Source organism: Artemia sp. Qi Xiang Cuo, chromosome 3, assembly GCF_049724085.1.
Source record: "Artemia sp. Qi Xiang Cuo chromosome 3, ASM4972408v1, whole genome shotgun sequence".
In the NCBI taxonomy this organism is placed as follows: domain Eukaryota; kingdom Metazoa; phylum Arthropoda; class Branchiopoda; order Anostraca; family Artemiidae; genus Artemia; species Artemia sp. Qi Xiang Cuo.
In genome coordinates, this window is record NC_142796.1 from 48,632,878 (window position 1) to 48,657,064 (window position 24,187).

General features: G+C 35.7%; 1 protein-coding gene and 1 non-coding gene across 4 annotated transcripts in view; one reads left to right on the forward strand and one right to left on the reverse strand.

The window, feature by feature from the left end:
• The window catches only part of LOC148954212 (transmembrane protein 245), a 193,955-nt gene that overhangs the window by 144,590 nt on the left and 25,178 nt on the right, over positions 1–24,187 (reverse strand). For all 3 annotated transcript variants that reach the window (XM_089086045.1, XM_089086043.1, XM_089086044.1), the window contains exons 3-4: positions 20,492–20,725; positions 17,546–17,700 (exon numbers count right to left, since the gene is read on the reverse strand). In XM_089086045.1, coding sequence (XP_088942171.1) covers positions 17,546–17,700; positions 20,492–20,725 — 389 coding nt within the window. The remainder of the gene's footprint in view (positions 1–17,545; positions 17,701–20,491; positions 20,726–24,187) is intronic.
• TRNAE-CUC (transfer RNA glutamic acid (anticodon CUC)) lies at positions 13,427–13,498 on the forward strand. Its single transcript has one exon. It is a non-coding gene; the product is annotated as a tRNA-Glu (tRNA).

Here is a 24,187-nt window from a genome sequence, read left to right on the forward strand (position 1 = left end):
AGTGGAAAAATAATAACCCAAATCCAACCCAAATTCCCCATAGATTTTATTCGTATTTTTGCACACAATATCCAGAAGATTGAGTACTTCACTGGCCAAGTAAAGTTTACAATAATCCCACCCATTTTTACATCCACCCTTAGCCCAAACCCTCTTAGCAAATTCGTAGTCGCTAGTGGTGCACTCACTCTCAGTGAGAGCATTGTAAAAAGCTTCAATGGGTGGTACACCTCATCTAGCCTCGAGCCAGAGTTGTAATAATCATATGGATATATACCCTGACACGTTAATAAATCATACATTTCATCATCGGGGAAGCGCTGTTTGAGGAGGGGGAAGCTATCAAAATTTTCACTTTTCTGCACCTGAATCAATTGACTTATGGATGTGGGGAAGAAGCTAAACGAGTCTAAAAAACAGATTTTATTCAGGCACGTGTTACCCTTGTCAACTGTTTTCCGCATGAATTCTAGCAGCAGTAGCTTCTCCGATGATTTGGGTATGATATTATATGAAAAAGAACCATCTATCCATGCGTCATCTACAACTCCTCCCTTTGCAATGCGGTCCAATGCCGGAAGAACAAACTTTACGTCATTATTGGAATTTTGCATAAAAACAGGTACGAAATATTGTTGTATAACTTTTAAATTACATGACTGGTGTGCTCCCCCTCTAAAGTTACTCTCCCCCGATGTAATGTCCTGCCACAAATGATGATGGTCGATCACCTTCCTCTTCCCCCCATTCCCAACACCATCATCAAATTCACCCTTGCACACCCAAAAAAGGTGACGATTTTTAATGGCAACTATGTCATCTGGTGATAGGAGAAGAGGATAGTATGTATAACGAAGGCGCGAAATTGCACCGTTCGCTGTTTTGATTAGACTGACCAATGCCGAGCGTATGCAGTCTTCACCGTCACTCAACATCTCAACTACCTCCAACACTTGCATGGTATTATTGGAATCTCGTTGCGCGTGAGCGTAAGAGACCCCTATGGCTTCATGTATTTTAACATGATTTGAATTTGACGGATCGTACACGTCTGTCAGCTTAGCCTCGCAGTCCAAAGCGATCTTATTGCTCTGCAGGAGCGTGTTTTGAAAATTTTAAAAACGTAAGATCGCTCTATCTCCGCTTATCGTCTCCACAGCCTGGTATCCATGACGTTTACAGTGTTTCATGTGATGCTTTAAATTTAAATCAGAGCGAAATCTTGAGAGACATGTTGGACAGTAATAGCATACACCTTTCCCCTTTTTACCCTCACTTAGAACCCTACTAATATCCGTAATCGGATTGATATGACTAATTTAGTCGGAGTCTTTGGGTGGGGTGTATAGAAGCCACACCCAAGGTTCTAGTCATTCATTTGAAGGAGCCCGCGCTGTAAATAATACACCCTTCTAATCGGAATGCTGACCCTCTTCAAATTCTGTTTCATACTGTAACACCATGACACCAATCTTTAAATGTACATTAGCCCGCTCAAAAATATCTATTCCTTTGAGTATCACGGAAAATTGATCATTTAAACAATTAAAATTTACTTTGGGGAACTTTGAACCCTCCTTACCATTAACTGCCATTTTGTCAAACTTTTTATAAGATGCATCTTTTTGAAGTGGTCTATGCTACAATTAAAAATGTATACTTGAAAAACTGCATCCTCGTATGGAAACAGATTCGTTGGATCCCCCTACGCCCCACTAAATCTGTGTGATATTTTAAAACTATAGCCCCCTTCCCCGCCCCACCACCTCGGACAAAAAAATACTTTTTAAAACTACAAATGTTAACATTTAAACTTTCAATAAATAAAACCACGGATCCACGACCCCCCTCGTTATAATTGTACCACGTACTTTGTATACGATGAACCCAATTTAGAAAAATCTCCACGTAATTCAATAAATGCGTGCGAAGAGCCTACTTCTTTGAGTTCTATTATTTCGGATGCATCTAAACCGCGTTTACATTTAAAAAAAATATTTTTAGTTCTGTTGATGCCTTTGATCTAACCCCCACTCCCCACACTCTCAGATGCTCTTCAATACTGGAGCGTATCGTATCAGTATCTTAATGTGGACGTGCACAGAAAGGTTGTCGTATCCAAACCGACCCGAGAGAGTTGAAGGGGTCACCGAATTTGGCGCTCTAGACCAATGTGTGATGCAAGGCAGAGTTGGAGAGAAAAAAATCCGGACGAGGGGGTACTGTTTCTGTTGAATTACTACTTCCATCTATAGCATTAAGTGCGATGGTGGCGGGTGACAGAGAATTGTCAATACCACCGTTCCCAATCTGTTCAATCAAATTGGGGGGATGTGGCTTGAGATCCCCTAGTACATATTCCAAGGTATTTGGGGACAATTGGTCCAGCCAGCCTGTGTTGTCCTCTGATAGAATTTCGTTATGAGGACCCTGTTCAGATTTACTTGTAGACTCACCTAAATATTCAGCGTATGAAACTATCTGTCCACCCCGGATCCTCAAGCATGTCAATATCACAGCTTAAGTCATGTAAGCTGGCCATTTCCCCAAAAATATCGTTAAGGAACCCTCTTTGCCACTCAAAATTCTATAGAATCAGTGTAGGTTCATCCTTGAACTCTGCTGGTGGTGACAGAATTGGTTCTGTAAATTTAGTTGCTTCATCACTCAATGGTGTCTCTGGTGGTGCTATGTTTTTAATCTGTGGGAAAAAAAGTTTTATTTTTTATGTAAATTTCTTAAAGTTAATAAACTTTGTCAATTATTCATAGTCATTGTCACACTACCACCACCACCACCTGAACAATTAAAAGAAGAAGAAAAAAAGTTACATTGCCTTGTCTTTCATAATATCAACTGAACATGTTAAAAAATATATATATTTTTTTTTAGTCAGAGAAATTTGTTCTTATTCTTTGAAGGGTAATTTAGAGCAAGAGAATGATAAAAAAAACTAATGCTCTAATTTCAAAAATGTTTTTAAATAAAAATGCAAAATATGGATCCAATTCAAGTGGTAGAGCCTCATCAAGATAATTCTCATTGGAACTTGACCATTGTTCGACTGACGTGTTCTGCTGTATGAACACTTCCTCCTCAGCTTCAGTTAACAGACACGAATACCATATGTTGGTGGTTGATGTTGCTACCTTCTCAATAATCCGTATTTTCCTGTGTCTTTAGCCGACGGATTTGTTCGAAGTTGGCCTGGGTTAAATAAATGTTTGTAATAGAGAAAACCTTTTTTTCTCCATCAATATCAACAATTGAAGTGCAATTAAAATGATGTATCGTCCTTTTTTAGTGCCCCCCCCCCCCGGGGAGGAACCTTGGGACACCGGCGCTTCCTTCGGTGGATGAGGATCGATAACCGTTCGAGTTGGGGGTCTCAAAGGTCACAAAACTGTTCAAATAGAACAGTCGCAAAGTCTTCCTCGAAAACACCTAAATGTTTCAATGAAATGACCAAAAACAGGTTCGCCTAAATAATGTTTCTTGACGTCGCTGTGAAGACTTATTTGGAAATTATTAAAAAACCTTTTTTCCTGTGTTAATTGCTTATCGAAGATAGAAATCTTGCTATTTAAAGTCCACTTTGCAAGAGACCCACTTATCATTCAAAGTAAATTAAAGACCGATGGTAGATATTATAACTAGCGGATGCATGCAAATGACTTAGCGCAAAAATATCAGTTTAAAAGTGCTTTTCAACTGTTAAATAGCAATTCGTTTTTTTGTTTTTTTTTCAAATAGTTAGTTTTTGCTTCAAAGGAATATTGGAATTATTGAATTATAATGCTTATTGCTTAGAAATTAAGAGGTAAGGTTTTTTTTTTGTTATAGAAATTAATGATAAGTATTCCTTTATATACCGCTAATTTGGTTAATGAAATAGTTTTTAGAAACAAATTTTAAGTTTTACTCATCAAAAGCTATGCGCCTGAGAAAATTTACCATATTTTTGAAAATAGGGATAGAAAAAAAAAAAATTATGTATATACTTACAAATTCTGACTGGGCTTCTATATCTGAACTTCATTGCAAAACTTCAAGGGGATCAAGCTCACAATCTTCAGTAGGCTGAGCTGAGGCATTATATGAAGCAGTCCATTCCCTTTTCAACTTCCTTCCAGCTGGCTTGGAGCTAACATTGGGGTCAGAGGACCCTGTCATTAAAAGATTCGCGGCCATTGGCTGGTCCAAGTCATGTGTACTTCTAGCAGCGAATTTGATAATTGATGGTCTTGAAGCTTGCATTAATATACCTTTGCTATATCTTGCTATCTTTTCAGAAGGGGGTTATTGCACGTATCCACCTCCTTGAAAAAAAAGGGTAAGATTTAACATGAAAAAAATGCATTTTGGGTTTGGAAAATAATTAAGTTTATGTTAGGCATTTAAATTAGTGTAAAAAATTTTTTTTTCAATTAAATGAATATTTATATTTTCCTTTATTATAAAAATAAAATAATCATTGTTACAAATTTATATTTTTTAGAATGATTTTCAGCTCTTAAACTAAGGTAAGCAGCATAGATTCTAAATTGTTTTGGTTCTTCTTCTAGAGACTAAAAGCATCATTAGGCGAGCCCCTACTCCCTATCTATGTACACCATCCTTACTGTCTGAGTATCGTGTAAAAGAAAACTTAAACCAACCCTTCTGTGAATTAAAAAAAAAAAATACCAATTATAATTTTTATCCACGCACTTATCGAAGACGAAAGAAGTCGTAATAGATTCTAAATTGTTTTGGTTCTTCTTCTTCTAAAGACTAAAAGCATCATTATGCTACTATGATCTAAAAATATCACTGAAATATATTTTCCAGCAGTACATGGTAGCGAACTATAAGTAAGGAACAAACCGAAACTATAAAAGGGAAGCTTTTGTAACAATTAATACATTAAAGGAATTAAAATTTTATTCTAACCCAAAATTACCGATCGAGGGCTAATAACTTTTTAAAAAAAATCCATAAAAAGGTTATATTATCTTTATAAAAATCGAATCTTAAATGAATACGGGCCGGTAATTATTTTAAAAAACACCCCTAAAAAAAAAAAGCCGCTGATATTTATAAAAAGGAACCTTTTGTAACAATTAATAAATTGAAGTAATAAAAAGTTTATTATATTCATAAATTACCGATCGAAATCTAAGCACTTTTTTCAAAAACATCTCTAAAAAGGCCCACTGATCTTGATAAAAATCGCACCGTAAGTTTCAGCCTATAAGAGAAGTATTTAGAGGTTTCAGCTCCTAAAAACAATAGGCTTCTAAGTATATAAGTACCCTTAGTTCTAGTGTAAGGAAAGAATTTCTTCCTTAACTTAATGACAAGACAATTTCTTTTTTATTATAATAATGAGAGAATTTTTACTCACCAGAAATTGCTTAGAATTATCCATTTTCTATGTAAATGCTTACAAAAAATGTCACTAGTGCTATGTTCAATAAACTATCCAAAACTGTTGAGGAATCTAATTTGAAACTTGACTATATACAAAAAATAATTGACAACTCAAAAGACACACCGGTTTTTCCGACACGGATTTAACCTAAAAAAAAAACTTGTATATCATGTAATAGAAATTCAGTTAATTGTGTCAGAAAAAAACTTGAACCAAAACAGATTATACCCAACCTGTGTGGTACGGGGGCGTACGCAAAGTATATAGCTTCAAGCAAATTCCATATGATATTTCAAATTGCTATAGCTTCTATAGAAATGGTACCTCTTTGCAAATGACCCTGGTAACCCAATGCATTGAAAACCTACACACATATCCATGCCTCAGGCGTAGGTTTGCGTGTAGGTTTTCAATCTTATATGGCCTTACTACTATTCACTCCCCTCCCCGGAAAATTGTATACTTCCCAATAAGAAATACTATACGTAAACAATAGGTAAATTGGTACTTGTGCATTAGCTCTTACCCACCGCTATAGACTGTACAAGGAAATACTACAGGAAACCCGTCCAACGGGTATTTGAAATGGATAAATTGATCGCAAAGTGTAATTTCTTATTGCGTTTACAATATTTAAAATGTTGTTTTTGGGGATTTAGGGAGGGAAAAGGTACCTAGGTTAGGTTACTTATTTAATATATGCTATGTTTTACACCCCACCCCCCTAGTGTGCAAATATATAGCCCAAATTTGGTTCTAAATTATTATATTTTCATCCTATTTTGTTTTATTTCATTAGCATTAACCAAACTTGACTTCTTTCGTGGGTAATAGCTAATGCACAAGTACCGGCAAATGTCCTGACTAACAAACCTTTGCCCAGGGGCTGTGGGGGTTATATTATCCTCAAAGACATAGTTACTGGGCTTTTCAGCAATGCTGAAGATAATGGCTGTCTCAGAATTTTGATCGGATGACTTTTAGGAAAAAGGTGGGTGAGAGGGGGGCCACTTGCCCTCCAATCTTTTTGGTTACTTAAAAAGGGCACTAAAACTTTTAGTTTCCGTTCTAATGAGTCCTTTCTTGACATTCTGGGACTATTGGTTCGATGCCATCACCCCTGAGAAAAAAAATTAATAAATAAACATGCATCCGTGATCTTTCTTCTGGCAAAAAATTCAAAATGCCATATTTTTGCAAATGGAAGCTTGAAACTTCTACATCAGGGTTCTCGAATACGCTGAATTTGATAGTTTGATTTTCAATGATATTCCTTGATTTTTGGGGGGTGTCTACCCCCTTTTACGAAAATCAGGCAAATTTTCTCAGGCTCGTAGCTTTTGATAGGTAACACTAAAGTTAATGAATCTTATATATTTGAAATCAACATAATTTAAAGCCAATTCTTTTGATATATCTATAGATATCAAAATTCAGTTCGCTACCACGAACTGTTTGATATACTAATCGTCGCTGTTACATTTTTCGAAATATTAAAAATAGGGAGCTAAAAGACAATCATTAATTTAAAGAAAAATCGTTAAAATTCATTCCTGATCGTACAAAAAAGAAGAAGAAAGAACAAAACTGATATTAAATCTGAGCTTTAAAGAAAACGAATTATATTAAAATATATTCTGTTTTACTTACTACATTGAAAATAAAAAGTACAGTGAAATAAAATCTTGAATTGCTGAGCTTTCAGCAATAAATATTATTATATATAAAATATTCAGTTTGATTTTACATTGTGAACTTCGTCCCAAAAGCATATTCCTTTATTATTTACATCACATAATTGGGCGCTTTGGCCTTTCTTTCCTGGTGTTCTTCATACTGCTTCATATCTTTTTCTGATTTGTCTGCGAGCTGGTTATACCTAATACAAAGTCCACACTGGTCTTTTTTAACCCTGTGAAACCCAAGGTTGAATTTCTTGAACTGAAGACGTTAATTTTCTAATGCAAAGGCTACTTTCTTCTCTTCCTTACATTTTTCCTTATACAGATCATACACTTTCCGCAATGAAAGATTCGCATCCAAATAGAGTTTTTTTGTGCTCTTGCGACAATGTTGACTCTCGACCGCGGGGAAAGACTTGATGCGATCATGGACAAATCCAAGTTGTTCTGTTGTGACCCGTTTGGAATTTTTATTTTTTTCTTCGTTGATCAGGTTTCACAATTGATGTACTTGGTTCTTGAAACTCTGATTTCACGCAACGTCGTAGAAATTTTTCTGATATTCCGAAAGTCCCAAGAAAAAATTTCTTGCAAACTGGAAAGTAGTTTGTTTCGGACGGTAGACTGTAAACAAGACTGTTAGTTCTTCTTGAAGAATCTGACACAGTTTGTCGCTTTTTAGGAGCTTGTTTACACAACCCAGCGATGAACTGTCTTTGCTGATCGTGGTTGCCTGCCTCTTTTCCGAGATTCCAAAACGATGAAAACATACCGTTCAACATCTCGTCTGTAAAGCCTTTCTTACATTTTTCGTGATTACAGGGATTTTCAGACCTCGCCTTCGCCTTCACAAACTTTCCAGTAGCAGGAGATACGTATTCTTTGCCTGAAACCCGTTGAGCCTTTCTGTGTGCTCTTTTAGATGTCGAACCCGTGGCCAAGAGACTTTCATTGGAGGAAATGATACCTATAAGATTTACCTCTGCAGGATCATTCTCTTCAGAATTAGCTGAAACTGTCGCATGGGGCTGAGTACTAATATTCACAACCAGCGCTGGTGTCAACTCACTGGGACTTTCAGAGTCACTAGACGGCAGAAACGAAGGGTCACCATCACCTTCACTGTTGGACAAATCTTCTGGCTCGTCAGATTCATCCAGATACTGCAATGCTTCTTCTGTCTTGAGAATTTTCTTCTGTCGCATTTTTCTGAAAGGCAGGTTTGAATGATATAGAAAACCACTAAGAGCTGCTAATCATGAACTGACATCGATTAAATAATGTCAAGGCTTAAATATGAGCCCACGTTACTCAAAATCGCTGTTATTTTAATCCCGTGGTGATCGGATTAAAATAACCGTAAAATTTCCAATTCCGAAGTCAATAAAACATGCGACTTTGACCTAAAAAAAACTTAATTGCGCTTTTCACATTAAAATGATTCTTGCATATTCATAAAGCTCAGACAATTTGTAATAAGATAGACACAAACAAATATTTCCTCCGACAATTTTAAATTTGACCCCGAGGTTGACGTTTTCATGGAATTGCCCTTAGCGAAAGAATAATAAAACTAAAAATAAGTCAGGCTCAAAATTTCCATATAACCGTAAAATAATCGTAAAATGTCCAATTCCGATGTCAATAAAACATGCGACTTTGACCTAAAAAAAAACTTAATTGCGGTTTTCACATTAAAATGATTCTTGCATATTCATAAAGCTCAGACAATTTGTAATAAGATAGACACAAACAAATATTTTCTCCGGCAATTTTAAATTTGACCCCGAGGTTGACGTTTTCATGGAATTGCCCTTAGCGAAACATTAATAAAAGTAAAAATAAGTCAGGCTCCAGGCTCGTGCAGCCCAATTTGCGATCTTTCATAAAATGAAGGTTGTGTATCCATGGTCAACAATAATCAACATAATCAGTCTGTTTTAACACTAGGAAATATAATCAGTAAGGTAAAACCGGCCTCTCTCCCATCATTATAATGTCCAAAGTACTGGAATCATAAGAATGATAGGCCTAGCTTACAACTGTGGTGGTGGAACAACTTGAAGCTCCGAAAATTGATGAAAATTTCCCTAATTAGTGTTTTGAGTTTTTCTTGTATTTCGCGGTGTATCTGTAATTTAAATCTTTTCTTCAAAAAGTGACCATAACCAAAGAGCGTATGTACAGATACGCCCTTTGATTCTGGTCAGTGTTTTCAGATACGCCCAGGTGCCTATACTGTAAATCAAAAGTGTGTTAATATACGTCCCTGCAAATGCACCCACTAGATAGTACCCCACTAGATGACTCTTTGGAGCACATTAACTCGTTTTCGTAAAAAGTGTCAGATACGCCCTTTGGTTTTGGGCACGACGATATAGGACACATTTTTATTGCTTTGTTATTGAGGCCCAGAAACCGGCTGACCTACAGTTCTTAATGTTCAAATAAAAAAAACAAGTTTTTTAACTGAAAGTAAGGAGTGACATTAAAACTTAAAACGAACAGAAATTATTCCGTATATGAAAGGAGCTTTCCCCTCCTAAACGACCCGCTCTTTACGCTAAAGTTTGACTCTGTCTCACAACTCTATTTTTTAAAACAATAAAAAACTTTAGCGTCAAGAGCGAGGGGATGAAGAGGGGACAGCACCTTTCATATACGTAATAATTTCTATTCTTTTTATGTTTTAATGTCGCTCCTTACTTTCAGTTAAAAAAATTTGTTTTTTTACTTAATTTTTTAACGTTTTTTAGTTAATGCAGATTTGAATTTGGCTCACCGTACATGAATAATCAAAAAAATTTGCATATTGATTTTACTTTTTTTTTTGGCTGAATTGCTTTCTCGAAATTTTGCTCTGACGTAATTTACAAATTAACTTACGTAACGAACTTCTATATTCGTATATTTTTATTGCGTATATTAGGGGGTTTGCCCCCTAGTCAATACATCGCTCTTTACGCTAAGTTCAAATTTTGTTCCAATTCTTTAAGAATGACTCCTTAATCACAAAGGCTTTTAATTAGGATAAATAGCTCTTTTGAAAGTACTAAGATAAACTTTAGCGTTAAAACCGAGGTATTGACGACTGGGCGAACCCCCCAATATACGCAATAATTTCTGTTCGTTATAAGTTTTGATATCGCTCATTACTTTCAGTTGAAAAAACTTGTTTTTTTAAATTTAATTTCTGATGGTTTTTTAAATAATACTGGGAAATCCGGCACCCCCGTCATGGAAAATTCCCTTCCCCCATGAATTCTCCCATGTAAACACCTCCCCCAGCCCCCACCCCACAAGAAAAAAAAATCCCCCCTGAAAATGTCTGTATACTTCGCAATAACCTATACTATATGTACACAATGGGCAAAGTTCGAAACTTGCAGCCCTTCCCCTGGGGACTGTGGGGGATTGAGTCATCCTTAGAGACATAGTTTTAGATTTTTTGACGATGCTGAACAAAATAGCTATCAAAAAGTTTTAATCACGTGACTTTGGAAAAAATGAGCGTGGGAGGGGGCCTAGCTGCCCACCAATTTTTTGGACACTTAAAAAGGCCACTAGAACTTTCAATTTCCGTTCGAATGAGCCCTTTCACGATATTTTATGACCACGGGGTCGAAACAATCACCCCTAGAAAAAAAAAAAAAAAAAAAAAAAAACAACACGCATCCGTGATCTTTCTTCTGGCAAAAAAATGCAAAATTCCACATTTTGGCAGATAGGAGCATGAAACTTCTACAATGGGGTTCTCTGATACGCTGAATCTGATGGTGTGATTTTCGTTAAAGTTCTATGACTTTTAGGGGGTATTTCCCCCTTTTTTGAAAATAAGGCAAATTTTCTCAGGCACATAACTTTTAATGGGTAAGACTAAACTTAATGAAATTTATATATTTGACATCAGCAAACAAATATGATTCTTTTGATGTATCCATTGGTATCAAATTCCGTTTTTAGAGTTTCGGTTACTATTGAGCCGGGTCGCTCCTTACTTACAGTTTGTTACCACGAACTGTTTGATCTACTTCCAAAGTCCTAAAGCAATTGATCAATAATACTAACAGGACAATTACATTATCAAAATCATTTATCCTTTCCGTTATATACAGAGTGTAACTTAGATATTTTTCTAGTTTATTTTTCATATCCGCTTTGAGTCGTGTGTGACTCGGTTTTGGAGAGTCTAATTTCATATCTGTTTTGAAGATGTACTGAGTCGTGTGTGACTCAGAATCGCAGTAGTCTATGACTCTAATACTAGACTTACTATGTTCCTGCACTTTGTTTATAAAGCTATTTATGTACAACAACGGACTTTGCATGATTAGCCTGCGAATGGTTGTTATGTTGTGAACACCATTTGATGAACCAAGCCCATACTAACCAAGTATCACAATTTGTTCCTTCCTATGATTATTCAAGACATATAGTTTTCAGTAAAGCACAAATGACGCAGTAGCCTAGGCTTTAGACTTTTAGTTAGTTAAGGGGACAGTAGCCTAATCCTTGTTTTTAGATATTATTGTTCGTTTTAACCCTAGTTTGCATATACAATTTAATTTTCACTCGTTTTAAGATTTATTTATTCATTTATATTAGTGCCTATTGCATGTTTGTGTTACTGTTTATTGTTTATTTTAAGTAACTACTTTAAGTTCGTTTTTGGATTTCACCTGTTCTTAATTAGTAGTTTTTGGTCGTTTTGAGTTTGAATTATTAAAGGAATTTATTTCTGCTGATCTTAAGTTTAACATGGCCTTTACTTTTCTTTGAAAAACTATTTTCCCAGAAAGTTTTTTTTTCAGTTGATTATCAGAAAGGTAGCATTTATAGTCTACGCGCTCTTCTGAAGGAACCAATGTAATAACAGAAGAATTTTACCATCCCCACTCAATGTTCTTTCCAACGCAATGGTCACTAGCGGGACAATTATCGCCCCTCTCCCCAAATGGTGCCAGATATAGTGGTAAATAATGTATTTATCCGTTGTTTTTTCGAGGGGCAGCTGACTTTCAGAAATCACATACACGAGAGGGCCCGTGCCAAGGGTGACGAAAGTGTGCCAAGCGTAGCGGAACTATGCCACGACTGTGCCACGAGTAGCGGAACTGTGCGGCACACGTGGCACTCCGAGGTCTACACCAGGTGGCGGAAAGAGGGCGACGCCTCGTGTTTTTGAAAGCTTGAATCGTCGTATCCCTTCGTTAACGGGAATTCTATTTTTACTTTGTTTAATTATATCAGGTCATTGCCAACGAATGAGAACAGTTGGATATATAGATTATTTTAAATGACCTTAAAGCGTGGACAAAAATAGAAGGAGATATGAAAATCTGATTAACAGAAACTTTCAACATAATATATAAAGGGAAAGTTTTAATATTTAAGTGTTTCCTTGTAGTTTTATATTTGGAACAGGGCTATATTTGGCCCTGTTAAGGAGGGGGTGGGTATTGGTACATTGACACCCATAAGCTGAATTTTAGGGCGGGAGGGGCTTAGCTGGTGTAATCAGGACTTCCAATGCTGTATAATAGAAATCTCAAAACAAAAATAAAAAATATAAGGCAGCATCATTCAGCCAGGGGGGGGGCTGGACCCCCCTATTCCCCCCATTTGTGCGCCCATGTATTTGTGTATTGTCGCAACAGCAACAATTATATTTTGAAAAAGTGTTGATTATGGAATTAACTAAGAAAACACCGAGACCGAGTTTGGTTTCTTTTGTTATTATAGCTTTTCCTTTAGGTGACCCCATAAGCTATACTGGTAAATTTTTCGTTATTCATATTATTGACTCCTGAATAAAGTAAACATACCACTCGATGCCTTTTTTTATGCTCTTTCCAAATATAATAATCGTTTTTGTCGGAAATGAGTTTTACTTCCCATCCCTATATTTACCAATTCAGGGTATATATTTGCACATTAGGGGGTGGGGGGAAAGTTTAAACTCACCTCTCATTTACATCAGAAATAAAATTTACCCCCTCCCCCCCCCCCTAATGTGCAAATATATACCCTGAATTGGTATATATAGAGGTGGAGGTAAAATACATTTCCGACAAAAATGATTATTATATTTGGAAAGAGCATAAAAAAGGGCATCGAGCGGTATGTTTACTTTATTCGTAAGTCAATAATATGAATAACGAAAAATTTACCGCTATAATATGACCAGTTACTAAAACAACGCCAAAAAATCAGTTTATCTAATATTTTTCTTTATTTGGGGTTTATTTTATTCATAATGGAAAATTTCACAACGAACATTAATTACATCGAGTTATACTTGAAAAACTAAAAGATAAATGGACTTTGTAACTCCGGTATGGTCTAGGGGTTAGGATAGCTGGCTCTCACCCAGCAGGCCCGGGTTCGATTCCCGGTACCGGAATATTTTTACATTTTGAATATTACATTTTTTCTAAAAGGAGAGATTAATAGCCACAAACAGCAGAGGAAATATAAGAAAACATGTTTACCTTTTTTTATCCAGAGGAAGGCTGGATATCTTAGGGCTCAAAAACTCAACTAAATGCGTAGTAAAGAGTAAAATGTCTTTAATATTGTTAATTTTACAGACATGGGTACTTTCTCTTTCATTCTTTATGACAAACAAAGCCAAAACCCACTGAAAATACGTTCAAAGATTTGTATATTTTTCTCCAGTGGTTGGGAGAGGGGCTTAGCAATTTTGTACGGCTTAAACCTCAAAAATATCTGAAAAAAGAGGGTCTGACATCATAGTAATAGTAATAGTCAGAACATAGTAATAGGCGCCTTTGCTTTCATTTCTTTTGGAAGTTTCAGGTCTGTACGCATGAGCTTTTTTCGGGGGTGGAGGAATAAGAAAAAAAATCCGGGAGAGGGAGGAGCAATAGTAAAAGAAAAGAGTAAGTAATAAAGCTACGAATGGAAAACATGCAACTTTGTGTTACTCTTCAAAGGTTTTGAATGTCTACCAAAGAATTGTTTGTTCTCGAGTAATTATTATTAAGGCACACAATAAAAGGGGTTTCTTTCGAGGCAGAAGAGCTTCAAATGGTGCACACATTGTTTTTGTATCATGTGGGTAGTTTATGATAGCACCCATGTTCTTCAAAACAAACCTGTTCCATGAGAATACCTGAAAACGGCAGGATATAATTACTCTGCATTTTGAAATCATCAGTTTTCTTGACATTGAAATTGCAAGGGAGTGATTTTTCAACCTGTCAAATTTCCTAATTGATTCTCTTGTGGGAAAATCTGGATTTCCGAATTGATTCAACACGAGAAATGATAAACAGAATACATTATTGCTACTGTAGTCAAGCGTAATTTTGAGTTTATCCACAAGTATGGATAAACTTTATCCCCCAAGTTCAATAGAGTTTATATTACAATTATATTACAGTTTATATTACAATACACTCATAGCGCCAATAGCAACTTTGCAAGCCAAATATCTGCAAACTCCCAGGTATGCTGCCTTATTTTTCCTAACGATTAAACTCATTAATATGGCCATTCATCATAGCAAAATAAGCATAAGCATAAAAGATTATGCTTATGCGCTTACCGGTAGTGGCGGTTTTAGGGGGGGGAGGGGCAGAGGGGGCACTTGCCCCGGGCGCAGAAATTTTAGGGCTGCAAAATTCCAAATAAATAATCTAACGGTTATAATCATTTTTAAATTCTATTTTTATGAAGATAAAGTAGAGAGGGGAGTTGGCAGTAAGTATAAGGACATTGAATCCAAAATTTTCCTTTTCCCCTTGTCTTCATCACCATTCCTCGAAAACAAAAATAAGTATCAATAAAAGTAAAATATTGCGATGATTTATATCCCATTCAGTTGTTACACGAACTCCAAAATATGAAAAAAATAATTCAGCACCGACATATTTCCTTAAAGAAACCTATAGACGTGCTAGAATTAATTGGCCAATACGGAGATGAAAGGGTTTTTGAAAACATAAGATTCAGCTATTAAAGATAGAGCCATTGTAATGCCGGTGGCCAGTAATGAGCGATCGTTCACCTTAGACCTTAGATCCTCCAGAGTCAGGAATTGCGGACAGGGCATCTATGAATCCAGGGGGAAATTTTGTCGTTCTTTTTAAATTAAAAATACGATATAAGGGCATTTTTCCATGACCCCCCCCCCCCCAAAAAAAGAAGATATTTTTCGAATTCTAAAAGGGAGAAGGGGATATAAGAGAGACAGTGCCAAAATGCCCTCCTACACCCAGTTGACGCTACTACCCTAGAACTACCCTGCCAATGACCTTACTAAACTTAAGACAAGTAAATTCTCTCCCCAAGACAAAGGGTGGTGATGCCCTCCATATTAATTTCAACAGTTTCTGAAAATAGTTTCTACATGAACCAGCTCTATTCTGTGGTAATCTCAATGGCATTCTAAAAAGGAAAAGAGGAAGTAACGATTAGAAAGAAAAACTATATAGTAAATAAGAAAACACTAGACAATTTTACAGAATAGCATTTTATATCATTTTGACAGAATGTTATTTTAAAAAATATTTAGAGTTTTTTAGATTTAATTTTTTTTTCATTTAAATAAAAGGTTATAATCTTCAAAAAACTTTTCCTCTTATACACAATTATGTATTAGCCTTTTTTAGTACATTCCAAGATGATATGTCTCCTATTGGATTATTCCTTTCAAGGGAGGAAAAACGGAAGCTAAAAAAAATTCTTAAGTTTCTAGCAGCCTAACCTAGAAAAATGGCATGAAAATTATCATTAACAAACAGTTTAAAAAAAAATCTCTTTCACAGACAAAGAAAGAGAGAAAACCAAATAAATTTTCTAGTCAACATAAAAGGCTGCTAAAAACTGTATGAAAAGAAGCCTTTTTGGTTTCCTTTAACTATCCCTCCATTTCTTTCTACAAGCATATTTTGAATACTAATTTTCTATTTATATTTTTAACTATTCATTGATAAAATGTTCAGCTCAGATTTTGACACAATGATATACCATATTCATCAAACCATACCATATTCATCAAAAAAAAAAAAAAAAAAAAAAAAAAAAAAAAAAAAAAAAAAAGCTAAATACATTTTACTTTCCCTTCGATACTTCTCCAATACATTTATTGCAGAATAATGCCATTTGATCTTTATGAGGAATTTACTTTGTGTGAGGTCAACACAAAAAAAAATTAATATAGCAACTGCAGCTAAATTGCGCGTTTTTATACACTGATTTTTATGTATAAATATTGTAATGGGTGCCATCCAGATTATTTTACAAAAGTGTTTTGGGAGAGGTCTAATCTAGGCCGTATCCAGAGGGAGGGAGGAGGGGTAAAGAGTTTGAACCCCTCCCCTCAATTTTTTTTTCACTCATAAAAAAGTAACAAAAATGCAAGTAAACAAATTTTTAATACTTTTGTGCCCTCCACCCTAAAAAAACAAATCCTGGAAACGGTCTTGGCTCTATTATTTATTATGTTACTCAGACAAAAAAAGATGTTGAGGTTCCAAGCCTAGTTTCAAGTAGGACTGCGTTCTCAGTTATACATTGAGGTGGCCAATCTTTGGAGTAACATTAGTTCTTGTGTTAAAGATTAACAAATCAATCAATTTAAATCTGAGCTGAGTATCGGGCTGCTCGATATAACTTCGAAAAAGATTGAAATTGAATGGTAACGAAATTTATAATGGTGTTTCGGAAAAAAAATATACTTTATTATTTATTGGGTTGTTTGTATTTATTATTAATCTTAGGGTTAGGGCTGCTTCGGGATATATTTTATTGTGTGTGAAATATTCATTTGAAGTAATTTTTCGTACAAGGTTTCACCCTCAAGCTTTTTACATCTTATATTTGTTGTTGTTTTTTGGAAGCACACCCTCTCAAACGTGGTTTCGCTCTGCTATAGATTGATTTTTATGTGGTGTTTGAAAATAAATTATTTCTACTATGGAAAATACTCTATAAATACTAAATATATAAAAAGCTACGCATATGAATACTATACAGGAATGATCGTGAAAGCTCGTGGGACGGACATGGCTTTGATAGCACCCCTGTGCATTCTTTAAAAAGTTGCTAATTATGACCAGGAAAATTATTATTCATATCAAAAGTTGAAAAAAGATTGCGCTTTTTAGCAATACAGTTGGCCAAGAAAAAGGCCGGACAAGAAAAACGCCAAGACCACACGGCCAACCAGAAGAAAAAAAAAAGCAAAGGTCAAAGAAAAAACAGGGCACCTCTAATGAAGAAAGGAAAGTCGATGAGAAAAGACTCAAAAGGATTAGAAACTCCATGTAATCGAGTTTAGGAGTGAAGCCCGAAAAAGCATGGAATGGATGAAGAGCGTGCGCAGTTGCATTGGCCATAGGTGCCCCCCTGGTGTTGCCATAAGTCTGTCACAGTAGTAGCAGTATCACACGACTGTTCAACATCAAAGAAACGAAATTCATACCTTTTAGACTTGTTTCCCAATGGATTAATAACTTTTTCAGAAGTGTCATCTTGGGTATCTGAAACATGGTTTTTGGCAACTTCTTCTGGCATGACCTTACTATCAACCAAGCGATCTTCTTCTACTGAGTTGGGTGACTCATTTTTTGATTGGGACTGTAAGAAGACATAAAACTGAAACGACTTGACAATTAGACTTCTGAATGGTCGTTTTCGCCGTTTTCTTTTTACATTTATTTTTTATTACTACCATTTTTCGCCTGAAATATGTAAGGTGGCTTATTTTTTCGTTTTTTTTCTTTATTCGTTTAGCATCGAGGGTTTTTATTTGATTGATTATTTTTGACTTCTTTTGTCTTTTACAATAATTAGCACAAATGACGGAATGACATAGATTCTCGTCAAAATCGTTGCTTTTTCTTAAAATTCCATATACTATTCCCTCGTTTGAATTTTCTTTTTGTTCTCCCGACTTTTTTTTCTGAACTAGAAAAATTTCAAGAATCACAATCCTATACCCTGCTCAACACGTATACATCTTTATTATCTACACAAACGTCCACCGGCCCTCTTTTATAACGTCTGATGTTCAATTATAAACCACCGTAAAGAATTTTTACATGCCTCAAATGAATCAAGTCACTTAAATAAAGCTCTAAAAAATTTATATTCTTCCTTTATCTTGTGTTAACTATGTGCAGCTTTAGGAATGAGTACAGCATTGTGCAGCATTACCCTTTCTGAAACTCCAGAGCTCAATAAATAGTTTTCCGATAATTTGGAATTGCTTGGCTAAATTTGAATTTTCATTAAATGACGGATTTTTGGCACCCTTTTGATCAAAATAGTCGTTTCGTGCCAGAAAATGGCGAAGTTTCACTTTGCTATGGTACAATCTACTTTGCTACTTAAAAAGGCCACTAGGACTATCAGTTACCTCCTTAATGAGTCTCCTCCAGCAAATCTAGGACCATTGGTTCAATACGATCAACCCAGGGAAAAAAAATCGAAAACAAAACTAAATTTCGCATTTTCTGTGTAGATAGGAGCTGAAATACTTTACAATAAGGGTTTCTTTGATAGGCTTAATTTGATAGTATTACTTTCATCAAGATCACTCGCCCAAAATAAGGGTGTTCACCTCCTTTTTTGAAAAACAGGCAATTTTCTCAGCCACTTAACTTTTGACCGGTAATTTTAAATCTAATGAACTTTACATATTTAGAATCATCACAAAAAGCCAATTCTTTTGTGCATACATTGTTACCAAAACTCCTTTCTCTAAGAGTGCTGGTTACTATTACCAGGGCTCGTTCCTTACTCATGATTCGTTACCATGAACTGTTTGACTAATACTGCATGACCTTCGATATAGGGGTACATCCCACTCCTTATGCGGGGTATTCAGGTACTTAAGCATCGAATACTCCTTGTGGAAGCAATATTGCTTGTCACAGATAAGCCTATTTTACTCCAAGTATACATAAAGGATTTTAACCCTCTTAGGCCTTACCAATGCAAAGGATGAGGCCTAACAGCCTCTATGAGCCATTTACCTCTGAGTCACAATTTGAACTGATCATAGAAAGCAGACACCAAAATTTTTACGGAGGATAAAGTTTTTACCAAGGAGCATTAATAACTTAAGAGAGCAGACTCTGGCACTAGAGTCGAGAGATAAAAAGTATCAATGCTATCTACCATGTAGCAACACTTGGCATTTTTACAAGCTCTGGAAGCATTTTTCTGTCAAGAACTGAGGTCTGATGCTTAATACTACCCTTATTATACCAATCACACTAATTAAACTCAATATTCTTATTATTACACTGAAAAAAAAAAACAAGTGTCGCGAAATGCTAGATGGCGTTGATAGTTTTTTGCCGACATTAGCGCCACTTCCAACTCTTACCAGTTAACCATAGTATTTTGCTTTTACCGTAGTTTTCTACTAAATATACCAAGGGAGCACCCACTTTCCACCATCTGGTGTACATCTCACAACGCCATATGTGCCCCCGCCACGCCCGGTGAAATGGTAGATGGCGTTGATAGTCTTTTGTCAACATTAGCGCCAGTTCCCAGTCTTACCAGTTAACCATAGTATTTGGCTTTTAAAGTAGTTTTCTGCCACAGATACGAAGGGAGCACCCACTTTCCACTATCTGGTGTACATTTCAGAACGGCATATGTGCCGCCGCCACGCCCGGCAAGCATCACCTGCTTACTTGATTCCTGAAAGTGGGCGCACTCTCGATCAACACAATAGATTCTTCCAATTTACAAAAGTTAATAAAAAAAACATATAGATTCTACAGAGTAGCTTTGGTATTATATGCAGTTTTGTTTTGTTAGCATTATATGGAGATTTGTAGGTTGTTGTTTTTTTTTACCTATTTGTTAATAAAAAAAAAATCAGATCCCTGGTTTCAAAATGAGTCTCATTACCACTGTACTGAGGTAACCACTAAATGAAATTGTAATGTTAAATTTGATCATGGCTGGAGATAGGTACGACCTAGTAAAGAAGAAACCATGGCTCATAGTAACCAAAAGCTTAAAAACGTGTTTTGGAAAAAATCCTAGTGACAAAAAATTGTCGTTTATACCTGATTCAGGAACTATAACTACTATTTCGATTAGTCTTAATATTAAAATTTTATTTTGAAAACATTTTATATGAATTTTTGGAAAAGAGCTTGAAACCCCTCGAAAATGGCGTCGGACCGAAACGAAAAGTACACCATTAGAATCACCATTGTTGGGAACGCCATACAAGGAAACTCCACCATACGGAACTCAAAGATGGTAATGAAAAAGAAAATAATTGGCTTCTTTCTGTTCCTTCCACCCCCTCTTCCACCCAAAGAAAAAGAGAATACGGTACGAAAAAAAAAGAGATCGACCCCTACAACGCGGCTAAATCTCATTATGAATAGGGTTTTACCTGATTTCCGACTTCATCATTTGGAAACTGACTATTTAAAACACCAAGGATGAAACTCAAAATAAATGCAAAGGCCAAAACAGGAAATAATATGAACTGGAAGCCTTCAGCAAAATTGGCACAATAGCAGCTAAGCACAAACCAAAATCCGTGACTGGTTATTCTCCATACTATCTTATTACTGGGGGTTGCCCATATGAATACGAAGAGAACAGTGATGCCACTTAAAAGTATCTAAAAGAAAAGAGTTAACGTAGCTAGGACATTAAAAACAAAACCAGATCGTTTGAATTGGTTAAGTAGTAACAAACATAGCAATATAAATTTAAAAAAATGAAGAAAAATTCAGAATTCAACTTTTAATGAAAAAAACTTCTGTATGCAGTTGTGTAGTTTCTGATAGTAGTGGGCATAAAATTTGAAAACAAGAAACTCGGGCGGAAAATCAAGAAAAAAAAGCTAAAGACATATAACACAAAATAGCTGAAAACGGTGTAGCTTTCTATTGAGGATGGTAGTTACCTCATGGATTAAATAGTTTGCCATTGTTTTAATTTTTATGAGCAAACAGCATTGTCAGATTAAATTCATTAGTTTTTCTTGCTTAGATTAACAGTTAAAAATGGAATCACTGAAAAAATACGGTACTGTCCTTGAAACATTACAATTTTGAAGCAACCTTTGAATTATCACAGTTTATATGCACGGATCGACCCAAGATAGGTCACACGAAAAGTATTTTTATTTTGATGTCCTAAGTGAACTCATATATGCTTTAAAATTCTCTTTAAAAAGCGTTTCCAAAGATAAGGCTAAGAACAAAAGCAAAGAAAAATATTCCAGGGTGATATGGGAAGGAGATCTAATGGAAAACTGGCCAGCCAAGAGAGAAGTAAAAACTTACCGTCTTGCTTCAGATTACGTTAGTCACTAAGTAAAACTTCTAGCGCCATAATGAGAGAAACTGACTGATGAGCAGCCATCTGCCTTTCTAACATTAATTTTACCCCCAGATCAGCCACATATATTACTAGATAAAGAAGAAAAAAGATGTTGTTCACCTTGTTTATGTTAATTTAACCCCTATATGGCAATGCAGCCCCATTTGCCACGAGATAAAAAAAAAAAAATCTGCCTTTTCAATGCCAATTTTACCCCTAAACAGTACTACAGTCCCGCATGATATCGGATAAAAAAGAAATAAAATGTTATGTGCCTTTTTAACGTCAACTTTAAACCTATGCAACACAGCCGCCCCATGTGGTGGTATCAGTTAAGAAAGAGACAAGATGCCATCTTCCTTTTTTCAGCGCCGATTTTACCCTAAATGGTAACACTCTCCCACATGATATTCGCTATAAAAGAAATAAATACCGCTTTCTCCCATCAATTTTAACCCTATGCGGCATTGCAGCCCCACGTGGTATCGGATAAAAAGAAACAAGATGTCATCTACATTTTCAACGTCAATTTTAACTCAATACGGTATAGCATCCTCACATGAGACCGGATAAAAAAGAAAGAAAAATGTCATCTGCCCTTTGAACGTCACTTTATCCCTACGCAGCCCATAGCCCAATGTGGCATCATTTAAAAAGAAACAAGACATCTTCTGCCTTTTCAACGTCAATTTTACCCCTATATCGCACTGTAACCCATGATAGAATCAGATAAAAAAAGAAATAAGATGTCATCTTTCTTTTCAGCGCTGATTTTACCCCTAAATGGCACCACAATCCCACATTATATCGGCTAAAAAACAAACAAATGCCTCCTTATCCCTATCGATTTTGACCTTATGCGTCACTGCAGCCCTATATGGTATCAGACACAAAAGAAATAAGAAAAGTAATGAACTTCAACTAATCTGAAACATTTGGAATATTCTGGAACAAAATATTTTGCATTCAACCGTTTTACTCAAATTTTTTCCCACGAGATACATTTGTGGTTTTAAAAGTCCGAGACTGGCGTGGAAAAAGTGGGGTAGCAAAGTAGCAATGCTACTTGGCAGTTTTCAAATTTGTTGGCAGATTTGGTCTGAAAATACCATTTTTGCGTATACAAATACTTTTTGCTTAAAGAAAAGCTGTGAAAACACAAGTTGTGCTGCTAGAGTGTCGACAGCTTCTGTAATTCTGTCAAATTATGCTACTAGCAGCTTTGGAACTTTTTCGATACCTGGTCCAAGAATAAAAATTTAAAAGTATTCTCGTTTGGACTAGCATCACAAAAACTCAAAAGGTGTCGAATTCAAACATTCAAAAAATTAAAAATACAAAATTGTCAAAAAAATTCAAAAAAAAAAAAATATCAGTATGATAGTAACATCGAATCAATCAAAAATACAAAGTCAATCAATTTACCTTCAGCATAAATCAAGGTCAAGGAAAGTAAAAATTAAAAGCAGAATTTGAAACAAACAAACTGTTCCACAGTGCTAGAGCTGTTCTGCACCTTCTAAATTTTCCGTTTTTTTTAGTTCTACATCTTTGCGATTCTGCTGTTATAATATTTTATTTAGCAGCATTGAAAGTTTTGTTCATCCTAAAGTCTAGATTCTGCAGTTCTAAATTTGTTACTTCGAACTTTTAAACTTTCTAAGCAACATTTTTAGCCCCTGGATAAGACCGAAAAACTTACAGGGCGAGTATGAAAGAATCATTCCCCAGCTAGTAAAAGTTGACCTAGCAATTCGACCTTTCAAAAGAAAAAATTAATCATTAACTAAATTGTTGAATAAATTAATCTACAATCCAGTAAAGGCAAAACCAGCAGAGCAATATTGGGGATAGTAAGGAAATGATGCCAAGTAAAAGTGGCAATAATACCAGGAATAGTATTTCATCTTTTCAGCCACCCTTTTCTAATACAACAAATAACGAATCAATACTTTCATACAGAAATTCAAAATAATTTCCAACTTCCTCCCGAATTTTTTCACTTACAGCTTTCTCTTCTGTCGTTTATTATTATTATTTTTTTTTGTCTCTGCTCCATCCTTCTATTTTAAGTATCCTATTTTACACAGTACGAAATTTGACCCTACTACTATTTACCACAATTTTATCAGCAGAAATGAATCACAAGGGTGAAAACATCCTAACTCTTACTGAGCCCAATGACGGAAGTCAATCACCAGGTGGATACGGTGTCTGATACACAACAGGTGGTCTCAGGGTATGACAACTCTTGGCAACCCTACCTTGAATAATATTCATAATTCTTTTTTTTACACAGATGTATACTCATAGTCTAAGAATAGAAGGGGCATTCAAAAAAACGATTAAAACTAGATACAAATGGTAGACTATAAATCCACCTGATGAAACACTGCAAGGGCCTATGTACTGAATTAACACCACCCCTCTGAACAGTAGCGTCAATTCATGACAGTTTAGGGGGGCGCACATATTTTATATCCAGGGGGGAAATTCGCCGTTTTTTAAATGAAAATACGAAATAGAGGCATGTTTCAAGGAAAATTCCCCACTCCCCCAAAAAATTATTTTACGAATTCTAGTGGGGCGAGGGGGATATAAGGGAGGCAGGCCCACTATGACCTCCAACACATAATTGACGATACTACCCTTGAACAATCCTCCCAGTTTTATTTACTAAACTTAAGAAAAGTAAATTCTCTTCCCAAGACAAAGGGTGGCAACGCCCTCTATATTAATTTCGGTACTTGTATGA